The sequence below is a fragment of the Miscanthus floridulus genome, chromosome 7 (assembly GCF_019320115.1).
Source record: "Miscanthus floridulus cultivar M001 chromosome 7, ASM1932011v1, whole genome shotgun sequence".
NCBI classification, from domain to species: Eukaryota; Viridiplantae; Streptophyta; class Magnoliopsida; order Poales; family Poaceae; genus Miscanthus; species Miscanthus floridulus.
Genome location: NC_089586.1, coordinates 114734447 through 114749892, shown reverse-complemented (window position 1 = coordinate 114749892; position 15446 = coordinate 114734447). Strand labels below are relative to the sequence as shown.

Sequence of the window (15446 nt, the reverse complement as noted above, 5' to 3'; positions counted from 1 at the left end):
TATTTGGACTTATCTCTATGACGCGCCGCATATAGGTCAAGGCGGTGCAGGGGGATATGGTAACTATTCGCGCGATAATCAGGGGATTGTACAGATGAGTTGATAACAAGTAATCATGACTTGGAAGGGATATTGATACATGATATTTTAATTATTAAAATGGCAGCATTATCATGTTAAGATCTTGCCGATGGGTTGTTGTTTTGGTATCTCAATCAAGGCAAGAGTGGTTGGCGATTGTGCGATATTTACTGAAGTGCGTGGATCAAGATTAGATTTGATTGGATTTGATAACAAATCAAGTTTTGGCTTGGAGAATGAGTTACGGTAATTGGGCAAAGGCAAGCGTTATCTGGAGTAAATTTCGGAGCATTAATGGTTTTATACTCCGAAATTGGGGGGCATGTGTTGACACCGTTTTTTGCACGTGTCAAAATAATCGGAGTGGATCAATCGGCAAGGGGAAAGTTATTGAATACTTTGATAGCCAATGAAAGCCAGTTTGTAAAAATGGTTGCCGATAGTTGGTGATGATCGATGGAAAGGTTGATTTGGACTCGGGCGTTGCCGATGAGGTTGGAGGAGTTGTTGTCGATGCCGATGAAAGGAGGCTTGAAGACTACTGCCGATGAGACAGGGAGTATGCCGATGAAGGAAGACTTGAAGATTACTGCCGATGAAGCAGGGAGTATGCCGATGAAGGAAGACTTGAAGATTACTGCCGATGAAGCAGGGAGTATGCCGATGAAGGAAGACTTGAAGCCTACTGCCGATGAAATAGGGAGTATGCCGATGGGAAGGAGGACAGTGAGATTTCCATCGTAGTTGAGGCGGACAGGGAAATAGATAGGAGTTGATTTCCTTTTCTGTATTTGTTAGGTTATGATTCGTGTAAGAGTCACGTGTTTCCTTAGATATGGGATTGGTGTCCTAGTTGTGTTTGGTTGTGTCTCTTTAGATCAGGGTATAAATATGGAGTAAGGGGCAATGTAATAAAAAATATATCAATATCAAAACCAACTTTTACTCCTATTTGCATCTACTTTTCGGCGACTTCGTCAATTTGCATATTTTTCTTTTTACGAGTTCTCATTGATTCGGCGAGCTGCATCGCTTCAGTGCGATCTTCGGCGATTCTCGAGTTCCGCGTGAGCACCTCTTGGCCGTGGCTTCCGGGCGTATCGCTGTTGTCAGGACCAAAGTGTTCGTTTCTTCATCCTTGTCGATTAGCAGGTCAAATCGACTGGCACGCTTTGGATATCGATTCGGGTATTAGCCCTTTGTGTTTGCAGATCACTTTTGCATCAACAAGTGTGAATCAGCAAAATTGGTGTTCGGTGAGACAGTTGATCGGACGCTGGCCGCATCCGGTCTGGAGTGACCGGACGCGTCCGGTCGTCTGTGGGTGCTTACTGTACTTGACCGGACGCTGAGGCTTAGCATCCGGTCAGTTTGTAACTAACGCGTCCGATCAACCCTGGAGGCTTACTGGACTCGACCGGACGTAGCGGCTCTGTGTCCGGTCGGACATATCAGAGAGCCGTTGGAGGCAACGGTGGGACACGTGGCGGTCAGGTAGCTACCGGACACGTCCGATATGGTGATCGGACATGTCCGGTATCCACGACCGGTGCGTCCGGTGCTGCGTCCGGTCAGTATGACCGGAGGGTCCGGTCACCACGACTTTTGCCCAGTGAAGGGGTAACGACTCTATTTGTTCTTGGGGTTATAAATAGAAGCCATGGTCGGCCTTGAGCCAGTAGCTGAGCACACTAGAGCATTGGTGGCTTGTGTAGTAGTGCTTGGGAGCCCTCCATCTCACATATGCTTGATAGTGATCATTCGATCATGTGAGAGAGCGATTCTAGTGCGATTGCATCATGAGGTTGCATCGAGTGGCACTAGGTGATCGAGTTGCAAGCCGGTGGTGCTTGTTACTCTTAGAGGTTGCCACCTTCTAGACGGCTTGGTGGTGGTCTCCGTTGAAGCCCGTAAGAAGCTTGTGCGGTGCTCCAGAGAAGAGCTTTGTGAGGGGCATTGTGCTCGCTCCGCGGGAGCCGCGAAGAGCAACTCTAGTTGAGCGTGTCATTGAGCTACCCTCACTTTTGGGGTAGGTTCTTGCGGTGCCCGACGTGCAGCAGGCTTGGCAGGTGATGCCAATTAGCCGCCGAACCACCAAGTGAGTGGTCGACACAATGGGGACATATCGTGTTGGCAAACACGTGAACCTCAGGAGAAAAATCATCGTGTCAACCTTGTTCTTTCTGTTGATTTGCATCCTCGTTACACAAGCTTGTAATTACTTTCATATATATTGTGCTTGTGCAGTTGCTCTTGTAACTAGTTAGCTTGTATAGCTTACTAGTTACCTTCTTGCTTGTGTAGCATAGAAGTAGCTCCCTTGCGTGGCTAATTAGGTTTGTGCAACCTTGTTAGTCACTTTGCTTAGTTTATGTAGCTAAGTATTTGAGCTCTCTAATTTGGCATTGGTTGCCTTGTTATTGAACATCGCTAGTGAGCTTAGTTGGCTTTGTGCTTTTGCTTACTAGCATGTGTAGGAGTTTCCTTGTTGCTTAAAGTAGTAGTGGCATAGGTTTATGTGACCTTGCTCCTAGGATTGGTTAGGTGAGCTCTAGCTAGTCCGGCACCTTTGTTGCTTAATTAGTATCTTTGGAATGTGCTAGAGAACATAGATAGAGGGGTGTAATCTTGGCTAGACCGATAGTTCAAATTCCGTATTTGTTTCGGTTAGCCGACACGATTAATTTTAGAAAGGACTATTCACCCCCCCTCTAGTCCGCCATCTCAACCCTACACCAGTGTAGGAGTAAAATATTTTTGGGTGGATATAGATGGAATGACATGTTTTTGCACCTACCCCTAGTGTAGGAGTAGTGCATATGTGGGTGGTGTGTACGTGATCTTGATTTTAAGAGCATGACAAACCTCTCATAAGGGTCAACAAAGCTTGATAAAACTCAATGCAAAACAAGTAGCATGTATGAGTGGAAGCTTTCCTATTCTAAATATCATATATAGCTCTGGTAGGAATTCAAGTTTTGTCATACAGAAACTCATCTTGTAGCATTTTAATGTTTTTCAAAAGATAAATCTCTAGAACTTTAGTATCACTTGAAACAAGATAAACAATGGCTCAAACCTTCGTATATCATATCCGTCAATTACCTAGACTTAGATCAAGCATATGCTACCCACGAGTTTTAAGTTAAGACTAAATTCTTATATCAAAACAGTTGTATCCAAAACTCGAGAGAATTCAAGGATGAAAACTAGGTACTTGAAAGAAATTACAACATAGCAACTATTCATCATTTCCATTATAAGAGATTACCTTAAGAGTCCTTTTATTTATTCAGCTCTTAAAAGCAGAAAACCAAACACACTTTTTATTTTGTTTTCATATTTTTTTAAGATCACACCTTAATATATATAACTAGCTAAGGTAAATTTTTTTATTTTATTTTTGTTCGTTATGCATATTTTTATTTTATTATTATTTTTAACAACTATATAGCAAACTTGAAAAATAGAAAATGGAAAGAAATACTTAGCTAAATACATGGGGGATGCTCCTCCCCCAAGCTAGATTGTTGTTGTGGTCTTTCTTAGAGTAGTTTTACCAACGGATGTCCTTCTCGTCCAGGGATGGAGTGAGATGAAGACGACTGAATAAACTTGCCCGTGATCATGTGTATCATCCTGCAAAAATATCAACAAGAACACCAAAACTCATGGAACGGATTAGGATAAGGGGTTAGTGGTCAGCCATCCGGAGATTAGTATTTTTGTATTGGCAGAATTTTAGTAGGATGCTTACCTAATATATATTTTTTGGATTTTCATATTTATGATATGCAGAAAAGAAAATGTGTATGCATGGTATTTTTAATTTTTATGCCACTACAGTGAATATTCCCATGGGTATTTATACCGTAGATTTATTCACATAGGGCTTAGGATTTATAATGCAATGATAAATTTTTTATTTTCTTTTTCAAATGCAATGCTAATGCAGAAAAGTAAATATGCTAAAGTGAAATGAATTCATGCAATGCTAAAAAATAAATATGGATAACTACCAATTTTTATCTCCCAGCGAGGGTTCAGATTTTTAAGTCCTCCAGACAAGACTTGACTAGAGAAAGTCCTTTATTCTTTAGGTGCATCTGTCGGTCCCAGGGATGGAGACCTTGATGGTTGCACCTCTTGTGATGGTGACTCGGATGATGTCACATTTTTCTTCCACATCTGCTTGGTCTGTGGATTTAACTTTAGTGGAGTAGGTTCATCTTTCATAAGTTCCTCATCTTCTTTCCAACCATTCTTTGGGGCTTGATTCTCTTCGCGTTGGGATGATCGACGTCTCCTCCTAGAGCGGGTCTTTTCTAGCTGTTCATAAGTGGTATAACTATTGAAATAACAGTGTACCTTTTCTCTAGGAAATTAGAAGTGGATTTGTTCAGATCCGACATAGAAAATTGCATTGGTGGTGTTGAGGAATGGTCTTCCAAGGATGATGGGTGTGTCGTCGTCTTCTTTACTCATGTTTAGAACCATGAAGTCGGCAGGGGTAGTGATCATGTATTCTTACCGTGACATCTTTCGCTATTCCCTTTAGAAATTGGATTGATTAGTCCGCCAATTGCATCCTGCAAGACAATAGATCACACATAAAGATACTTGAAACTCTAACAAAGGGACGTGTAGGTACAATAAATAACCGTAGATTATCGTGGACAAGTCATACCATTTTATTTGCCATGATAATCCCGACAGCAACAGCAAAAATGAATGTCAGTGCAACACTTGGTCCACAGAATCGCTGCTGCTGGCGCTTAGCTCCTTCTGAACTATGCATTTCATTGTACAAGGAGCTTCGCAACTCCTCCAGTGCCCGACCTGGTCAGTTCAACAGCACGTAGGGGCAGAACTCAATTTTCTTGATTATCACTTAGCAGCTAACACATGTGAGAGAACTTTCCATCCTCCTTGCTTAGTCATCACACTTTGTATGTTAAAGCAGCTCAGGATTAAACATGGTATATGATTGCATATGTTCTTAAAGTTGGCTTCACTTCTCCAACCAATTCGCCTTACAACATTTATTCCTTTTCTTAACAATTCAACCATACATTCACCAGCACCCATAAGCATTTTCAACTAATGTTTTACTTACACAGTATTAGAAAAGAAGAAATTGAGAAAAAAAAGATAAACAGAAAGCTATATATTTCTCTACTCTCGTATCCATAAATTGCAGCTAAACTTTATTTTTTTAATAAGACGACGGGAGAGAGAGAGAGAGAGAGAGAGAGAGAGTTACCCCACCTACAATTTATGTATTAAAAAAACCAACTTAAAAAAAACTTCAGTCAATGCGCAGAGCTTGTGGAAGAGTTACAAGACAGAGCTTGTGGAAGAGTTACAAGACAGAAGATGGAGGCGCCAGAGTTTAAGGTTTGTTACATCACTGTCAATTTTCCCAAACAATGAGATCATCACACACTCTGGAAGTGATGTTACGGCTTGATGAGGATTGGTTCCGTAAATTGCAGTTAAACTTCTCATGTGGAGCTAGCTTTCTTATGCATAGCATAGCAGGAACATTCAAAATGGCAGGCCCAACATATACTAGTTTGAACCCTTGAATAGGTAAGGTTTAAAACCAAGTGAAAATACTGGTATTCGAATTATCCCAAACCATCACAAAACAAGCAATGAGGTCATAGTTACATTCAGGTCATCAGGTGTGTCATACTGTCATGTGTGTGTGTCACATTGAAAAGTTCACATGCCAAACAGAACACTCATATTGATCCTACAGCTGCAGTGCACCCAGTTCCTAAGCTTTACTCAACCACGTGAGATGTGGCAAGATGAGAGGATCAGAAACAAGAAAGGAAAATCACATTTTCTGCCTGTAAATAAAGATGCTGAAAACAGGCAGCAACTATACGATGTCCACGAACCCGGCGTTGGAAAAGATCGAGAATCCAAACAGAACATGTCAAGCAACAACTTTGCCGTTCGCGGGAAAAGCGAATGGCTTTCATGCCATTTTTTTTTCCGCACCAGAATCTCCTCCGAGAGACCGCAGCAGCTACGAGGAGGTGACGACTGGCCAGCAAGGTGAAGGTGGCAACTGCAAACGCAAAAAAAAAATAAAGGGGTGCAGTTTTTATCCGCACCAAAAAATCACACCAAACTGACCTAAAAGATCTCTTCAAATGCGGAGAAAAAGGACTGGGAAACCGAGTTGGCACCCACGCCACGAACACCAACCGCGCAGAGCCAAGGAAGAGCGCTCTTGTTTGGCCATCAGCACCAACAGACGGCCGGCGGAAAGGATTTTGAAAAATGTTCACGAACAAGAGGAAAAAATTAACAGGATGGTGGGGATGCGAACCCGTCTCGCCGGCGTCGCTGTCCTTGCGCTTGATGAATCTCCTGCCGCCGCCGGCGAGCACGGCCTCCCACACGCCCATCGCCGTCACGGCCACCAACTCCGACGCGTCGGCGCGCCACCACGGCAGCTTCGTCATCTCGCTTAGCGTTTGCCCTCCACCGCCTCCCTCAGGGGATAGGGTGGGTGGATTGTTACCACTTGACAGACCCGTGGACGCCGGCGAGACGCCGTCGACACGAGCACGATAAGGGATCGCCGGATTCGACCGAGCGACGGAGGTATCTCTCTCCGGCTCTTCACTGTATTTGTAATTATATTGTCAATGCTTATTACAGAACAGAGTTCAGAAATATAAGGACTCACAGCCGCTGCCTAAACCTAGTCCCACGTGTCATACAAACGCAAATACATAAATGACTTGACTACGCTTCTCCTCAACAAATACGCCTTCTTACTTCGCCTATGTCTTCACTCTTGCGCGTCGCGGCCGCTAGATAGAAGGAGGGGGGATTGCAACCAGATGCCAAGCCAAGAACAGCAGCAGCACCACCACCGTGAAAACACAAGCAGGAGGAGCCCAGGCGGAGGAGAGGCCGGCCAGGACGAGCGGGTAGGGGTACCTGCGCGGCGCGGGCGGGCGGGTGGTACGTGCCGTGCTTGCTATTTTAAGCGCGCGCCCTGCCTCGTTTTAGCCGGCCCGTTGTGCCGCCGTGGTGCGGCCCGCGGGCGAGTGATGGCGACGACGGGCGGGGTGAGTCGCAATCAGGGCCGTCCCAACAATTTCTAGGGCCCTTGGGCAAGCAAGACAATGAAGTCCCGGCAATCTAATATTTTAATATCACGAGATTGAACTATATAGTACTAGTGGTAATAAGAGTTAACTCGCAAAATATAGTTCGTTAAAAAACGACAATACATCAAAGAAGCTTAAAGAACGGTGAAATCACAGTAACATGAAATGACTTAAAATTTAAAACAAATTATGGGCAACCTGCTGCCTGTGGCATGTCCATAAGTTCCTTGATGAATTAAATAATTAAACTAATAGATCAACAATTCGCTGCACTATCGCTTGATGCCTGTATGTATTGGATTGCAAGGTAAAAAAGAAACTGAAGTTTTCAGATCGAACAAACAATAAATACTGATGAACTGAAACCATAATCACTTACCGCAGAGAGTCGGGGACAGGGATGAAGGGACTGCAGCGTAGCTGGGTTAGTGGGCGCCTACTGGGATCACGGGATTCCAGATTACGGAAATTGGGATTTCAGGATTTGGGAACGCCGAAACAGCCGCCGCGGCGCAACAGCACGCATGCTTTGACGCGGAGTCACGAGTAGGAAAGGGTTGCCGCGCAGAGCCACAGACTGAACTGGACGTGACCATATGGAGCCAAATACATGTACTACATATACGTATACTCATGGGCCCCTAGTGCCATGGGCCCCCGGGCGTCGCAGTGCCTGCCCTCCCCCATGGGACGGGCCTGGTCGCAATCAAGGTGGCGCTTGCGAGGGGCCGGAGCCGGACAGCCGTAGTGCCCGTGTACTATCGTGGGCAAATGAGATTTGGCTCCGTATTTCCAGAAATGCTATACAACATATATGTGTTTGAGGACAAAAATAAACGTCAGTCCTGAAGGAAGGTTAGTTTTAGAATTAAGAATGAGTACCAATTTTTCAGAAACCAGGAAAAAACTAAGAAAAACTTTTATTAAATGAACCAAAGACTACATGCACTGATTCACGTACCCATCTCACCAAATAGTCGGTAGTTAGGCCAATAGTCTATGGTCTCGTTCGCTTGGATGAATTCTGAAGGAATCTGGATAAATCTGGAGGAATTTGTGAGAGAAAAACACTGTTTCGGATATAAAAAAAAAGTGGATTAAACCGAGTTTAAGGGCACGCAAAGAGGGCCTACGGGTGCACGTAGTACAAGCGACGCAAGCAGTTGGGCGTACCCTGGCCGGAGAAAAGGGAAAGGCACCTCGAACCTTTTCGAATCCATGATCATAATTCAGACATCGTGCGCGATGACTTAGGGGTGTGAATCCGACTACTAAAATTTAGAAAGTGCGTCGAAAGAATGTTGCATAGGGTATTCGGATACTAATAAAAAAACAAATTACATAATCCATTGGTACTCTACAAGACGAATCTTTTAAGCCTAATTAATATGTCATTAGCACATGTTTATTGTAGCAAAACATTGTCAAATCATGAACTAATTATGCTCAAAAGATTCGTCTCACAAATTAGTTGCAAACTATGTAATTAGTTTCGTAATTAGTCTATATTTCATACTCCATGCATGTGTCCAGACATCCGATGGGCCTGTAGCTCGCATGTAGTGTGGTCGTAAATCGTAGCATAGGAGTGTAGACCTGGAGTATGATGAATTGGGCTGCCTATGCCTCGAGATCGCGGCTGGCTGTCGTAAAGCGTGACGTCGAGTAGTTTCTACGACAAGGAGTAGATGAGCTTATGAGGTCCCCGCGTACCTGGCTTTTCCATGTGGATGTGGACATCAGGAGCATCACTGTCTATATAGTTGGCCATGCAGCCCGAGGCACGACGGCACGGTACGAAGCCCGCTTTTTTAGCCCGACACGAGCACGGCACGGCCCTGTTACATGTGGGCCCGAGCTGGCCTGGCCCGAGGGAGCAGGTCGTGCCTGGGCCGCTGCTCAGGCACGTGGGCTGGCACGGCACGGCCTGCTACAGTCGAGCCGGCCCGCTGGCGGCCCGGCCTGCCTGCCACGGTGCTGCCTCCCCCTCCTCATATGGCCCCACGCCCCCACCGCCCCACGCATCCCTCGCGCCATCCCCGCTGCCCGCTCCGCTCTCCGGCTCTCCCTCTCCCTCTCGGCCTCTCCGCTCTCCCTCTCCCTCTCCCTCTCGGCCTCTCCGCTCTCCCTTACCGAGCTCAGGGCGCGGCGACGGCCCCTCCCCTCAGGACCGCGCGCACGGTGGCGCAGCGCGGCGGCCTCTTCTTGCGGCGTCCTCCCTTCTTCCTCGCAGGGCGGCCTCCTCCCCACAGATCCAGGCGCAGGGGTAGCGTAGAGGCCTTCTCCCCACGGATCCATGCGCAGGGGCGGCGCAGAGGCCTCCTCCCCACGGATCCACGCGTAGGGGCGGCGCGGAGGCCTCCTCCCCATGGATCCACGCGCAGGGGCGGCTCCCCCTCGGATCCGTGGGCAGGGGCGGCGTAGAGGCCTCCTCCCCACGGATCCACGCGCAGGGGCGACGTAGAGTCCTCCTCCCCATCGGATCCGTGCGCAGGGGCGGCATAGCGGCCTCCTCCCCCATGGATCCAGGCGCAGGCAGCGTGCCTCTCCTCCGAGGCTCCGAGCTCCCTCTCCCTCTCCTCCGAGCCCTGTGATTTTTGTTGCTTTTTCGATTTTTCTTACTAGAATGAGATGAACAAGCTTGAGCTTGCCATGGCCATTGATGCTGCGGATCTGCCTCGAGGCCTCCTCCATGGCTCCATGCACCGCTGCCGCCACTGCACTCCTGTGCTGCCCCTCCTGTTCTTCCCTTTCCTCTCTTTGATGCCGCCGATGCGGCCGGCGGCCAACTCGACGCCGTCATCGCCTGCTGAAGCGAGCCTTGGGCTAGCCCGGCCTCCCTGACAGGCCGTGCTTACCGGGCCGGCCCGACACGAAAAACAGCCCAGCAGGCCGTGCCTGGGCCATCGGCCAGGCACGGTGCCCGCCTCGGCATGGCCCGTCGGGGTAAATACGGCTAAAGACGAGGAACAACCAAACAAGAGCGAGAGACACCGGATTGCGGCCCATTGTCTTTCTGCATACAGCAGAGCCGAAAACATTTGGATTCACCAAATACACACAGACACCGTCTCTCCAACGCGGCATCAGCGTCGCCCGCCTCGCCATGAGACCCTAGCGTCCTGGAGCACAGCGGGCACCTGAACCTGACTTCCTTCTAGTTCTAGCCCACCACTGTCAGTAATCACGACGGGGATGCAGCGCGCAAGGATCATAAATCGTGGAGTATCTCAGATGAGTGGATGACAAAACACAGGAAGGTTATTCTGGCACAAAATAGTTACAGAGGTTCAGTGTCCAGATACGTGTGATTCTCCTACTCATCCCCATTGCTATATGCGGCCTAACAAGAACTTTACATTCATGACGGCTACTTCTTTTTACCAATGCTGCATCCATCTACAAACATACACACGACGAAGAACAATCTCCTGACAAGAGAAGATTGTGCTTCACAAATAATATTACAAGAACGAAAACAGAAGAGGTATAAGTGTATCTTGTTGGGCTGTTACCCAGACTGTACAACCTGGCAGCTCACTGCCGAACACCATAGCCGACGCAGGTCCTTGGACGCAGCGGTAGAGCTGGAGGACGAGCGCCAATTGCATCTGTTCGACGCACAGACGGCAAAGCTCCATCCAAATCACTCATCTGCTGAGGAACTGAAGAATGAATATGTATGTTCCATTCCATCCACGCCACACGGAGTCCGGCAAGTCTGCATCTTTCTTTGTCTTTTTCATTCATCCCACTCTTCTTAACCTTTTTTCCCGTATTTCAATTGCAGGCTCTGATGCATGCGATTGTTGTGCTCTCCAGTGATCTTGCCTGTAACGCAACCTACAACAGATGAGCAGTTGAAGATTGCTAGGCTGACACTGGACGATAACAACCATCACATTCAAGGCTCAGTAGCTTCTAGTTTGGCTTAGTGGATCATAGTCATACGCTTCACCAGCCTTTATAAACCGTCCCTTGACCCTCTTCCTCACGTCTGCCCTAGCCTTGCGAGAGGCATATCTGATCTTCTTGTCAAACCTGTTGACCAAATTCATGAAAAGAAAGGTCAATTAGCAACTCTTGCAATGAAATACGATATCGAAACTAGAAATAAGAGACCCAGAAGGTGGGAGACATTTCCTTAAAAAGGTAGCCACGATCTATGAATGTTAAGCGCAGAATAACAGCAAGTAGATATTTAGATTGCTTACTTTCTTCTCTTCTTCTTCTCCTTGTATCGTGTGAGAGCGCTATCTCTGCTTCCTCCAGCAACTGAGCCTTCAGGACCAGGAGAATGCCAGGGTGGCTCACCCATGAGGAGCATTGGTGACACCCCACAGTCTTGGTGATCTCCAGCGCTGCTCTCACCAGTAAAACCAGATAAGGAATGGGATATACTTGATCTGACCTGCCTAACAGGAATACAAAGGCTGGAATCAGCCCTTGCCCCTGGGTTTGACATCCCACAATCAGCTGATACCACATTGCTACATTCTAGCTGCATAGTTTTGGGCTGCTGAAAACATAAAAAAAATGTCCCAGAAATTTAGTAAAGCAACAACACTTGACCTATTTGTGTCTATAATAGTAATCACTGAGTTTAAAAAAAATAGAGTATTCTATGGATGGAAAATAAACTTAAAACTTTAAATGCCAAAATGTCCTGAACTCATACTTGATGAGTGAAATTAACAGAAACCATAAATAACAACTGAGGTAAGAAAATAACCTGGCCCTGGCTAACTAGGAGTAGATTGGGGAAGTAAGCACAGGAGCTCTCTTTCCCACAGGAAAAATTCAAATGAAAATATATACTTTGGCCATCCGGGTATGACAGTTATGTGCATTGACAGTGTAAGATACATGTTACCTAAAGTAATTTCATAGCATTTAGTTAGCATTGTTTGAAATGTTAAATTTTCATAGAAATTCCTTGCTGAATTGCCACCTTCTAGACTATGTTGATGTCCTAAATGTCACATATTTAGAATCACAGAGAGTATACAAGAAAAGTACATACCTCGTTGAAAAAAGGTGGCGTTTCCTTGGTTTCAAAGTAACTGTCAATTCCAGCGTCATCAAAGAGTTCCTCTGTTCGAATGTGAGAGGTACCAAATAGCTCTTCGTAGTTCTCGAATGTCAGGTCAGCATCATCCACACATAAGTCTTCATACATGCCATCATTGAACTTATCGTCATCTCTGGCATAAGGTACCTGAGAGATGTAACCAGCATCTGATAAGAATGCAACGATAACAGATCGTATTTTTCTTAAAAAAAGGACTGATGATAAACAAGATCCGAAATTCTGAACCGATGCAACCTGCAACTGTCCACTGACGCAAATGTATCTAAGAAGTTGTTATAGAAATGGAATTTTCATTGTAAAGAGAAGCTACTAGAGCACTAGCAGGGAAAAAAAGAGACATACAGTGTTAAATAGAGACAAATGGATCATCACTAAGAAATAATTTTTGTGTACTATTTTCCTGAAGATCAACAGTAAATGATGTGCTGCTGCAAGACTGAAACAGTAACCAAGCTACATGACTATTATTATGATATATTCATATGAGAACGTTCTTTATTTTATATGTTTAAGTAACTTGTATGCCATAAGCAACAAGTCTTTTGACATGCAAAAACAAAGCACAATGTTCTCTTGGAGGAAAATATGAAAAGCACATAGCACCTTAGGCGTCACTGAAACTGATCCAGCAGGCTGATCTGTGACTAGAGGCAGAACATCAAACCCATCTCCGGAAGAAGAGCCTATCAGAGGTTTAAGCTTGTCGGCTGAATCTGAATCGCTCATGAGTGTTGTGTTAGCTATTTCCAACAGTCTTTTATCATCTGAAGCACCATGATGATGAGTCACATCACTGTCATCAATTGTCATCATGCTTAGTCCATCCTCACAGTTGGGCTCAGCAGCTACAGTCGGGATATCCATAATAAATGACCAGATTCTCGAAAGCTCTGCTGATGATGGGCACCCTGAGTAACAATTTATAGCCTGCCTTTTATGCCCAGAAGCCCCTGATGCTGCATCATGCCCATTCCAATCACAGTTTTGGCAAAGTGATGCATTGTCCTCAAGACATCTGACTGATGCAGGCTGTGAACCACAACGATCACAAAGAAGGGTCCTTGTATGACGCCGAGACAGCGCATTAGCTGAATGAACATTACGGTCGCATGATAAGCACAATGATGCCGCATCTGATCTGCAGTAGATCATTGACCTTTGTTTCCCACAGAAATCACAAAGAGAAGCCATGATCCTGGACAGTATTTGAGAAATTCCACTCGCTGTTCAGTGCTTACTACCAAATCCACCTTTGGGTGCAATGTTCAGCAGCTGAATCCCGTGGAATCCTATGTGATACTGCCATATAGAAGTAAACAGTCAGTAACAATACAGCAAACCTATAGTTATCTCTGACTGTTTCACATAGAGACAAAATTTGGGTACTGAAAAAAACTTGGCAACTTTTCCACAGGCCATGCAAACAGACACCTGTTCTGTTCGACATCATAAAAAATATGCATCTACTTACATCCTGCCACGAGCTAGTGACAATCTTAGGATAACACAGAATCACTCCCTAATTTAGCTACATAGGACGCTTCCCCTCACAGAAAACTTGAGGTTTAGATATTCTTCCTAGATCTGGCGGCCAGGGCATTCGATAACTAGAAGTTCCAAAACAGAAGTACAGACATGTAATCTAGGGGGGACTTCCACCCAGAACAAACTTTAGTTTTTTTTCCTAAGAAACAGAACAAACTGTAATCTGAGACGACTATTGGCAAAGCATATAATCTATGTAAAGCATAAGGGGGAAGGTAAGCAGAGTAAATTCAAAAGACCTTCAAATAGAGTGACCATAATGCATTTGGTACCACCAAAAGTGTGAATAGTCAACTTGGAGTCAAAGAAACGCTTATTGCAATTGGCATAAATGCTTTGAAGAAGTCAAATAGTCCTCTCATGCCAGCTAAGCTGCATATCAGCACATAGGCGTGAGAGCTAAATAGGATGAAGTGCAACTAAACTTTAGCGACCTCTAGTGCAAATGGCTCCCTAGTTATCATTTTAAGTGGCATACTGGCATGTTCATATTTTGGCATATCCAGTGGAAACTTTCCATGCACATGGCCGGTAAGCGTGTACTAGCACAGCATAAGTTGACACATGCCAAACTTCCGTTATAACAACTACAGGTATTAAGCACCACTAACCCTCACTTTTTTTTTCTCTATCTATCTTGTCGCTTGAGCACCTATGCCAACTATGCGTGGAAACCAACGGACTTTCGGCGCCACTCAAACAAACACGGCAAATTTCGCTCAAAAACAGCAAACGAATAGTTGCGGCTAAGAACAGAAAGGAAAGCCAGGTACAAGGAAAGCGCGAATATACGATCACTATTCACGAGTCAGTAGGCAAAAGCAACCTTTAAAAAAATATAAAAACCTTTCCAGATGAATTGGCTGCAGATACAAGCAAAGCCACGGGGCTCCGGTGATTAGATGGGGGTAATCAAGTTTTGAGCAATTGAGTCCGCCTGCTCAAGGACAAAATCAAACAAACCAAGACCACTCACGTACGCTCTACGCAACACGGAATTAAAACGTGAAGTGTCCGCAAAGAGGAAAGAAAAAATACAGTTCAGACTTGTCAGTCCAACACACAGACACGTCGAACTCCCTGGAACTGGAACACCGGCGGGCTAAGCAAGCGGACTCGAAATCGAACACTCAATCACCGATCGAAGAAGCAACACACTCCTCATCCAAATCCAAGCTACCCCTTGCAGGGACGGTACCGACTGTCCGAATCCAAGCACGCAGAGAACGAACAGCTCGCGATGAAACAAACAACAGCCACAAAAAGCGCTCCGAATCCAAGCATACAGAGAACGCACAGCTCGCGATGAAACAAACAACAACCAGAAAGAGCGCTCACCGTATCGCGGCGGCGCTTCTCCACGGAGCTCGGATCCCACCCGCGCGGGCGCGGCCAAGGCGCGGAACCAACCACCCAACGGCGGGGCTGCGGGGGGCAGAGATCGAGGAGCTTTCGCTGTTGCCGCGCCGGTAGAGAAAACAACCTCCTTCAGCGAGAGGACTAGGAGGAGGTTTTGCCAACGCGTCGAGCAGGGGTCGGGGTCGGGTCGGGGGGGATAAGCGAGGCGAGGTGGGGGGAGGAGAATGGGA

The 15446-nt window shown here is 46.0% G+C and overlaps 1 protein-coding gene across 2 annotated transcripts; it reads right to left on the bottom strand.

Annotated features, from left to right (window-relative positions):
- Window positions 1–10463: 10463 nt before the first annotated feature.
- Window positions 10464–15446, bottom strand: LOC136464346 (zinc finger protein CONSTANS-LIKE 9-like). Of its 2 annotated transcripts, none has more exons than XM_066463303.1 (5): window positions 15196–15446; window positions 12916–13611; window positions 12244–12438; window positions 11435–11739; window positions 10464–11261 (listed from the first exon to the last, which is right to left on the bottom strand). In XM_066463303.1, exons 2-5 carry the CDS (start codon window positions 13501–13503, stop codon window positions 11132–11134), a joined length of 1218 nt encoding a protein of 405 aa, XP_066319400.1. In that variant the 5' UTR covers window positions 13504–13611; window positions 15196–15446; the 3' UTR covers window positions 10464–11131. The 2 variants fall into 2 exon arrangements, with proteins under 2 accessions (XP_066319400.1, XP_066319402.1); XM_066463305.1 differs by having other exon boundaries at window positions 11435–11736.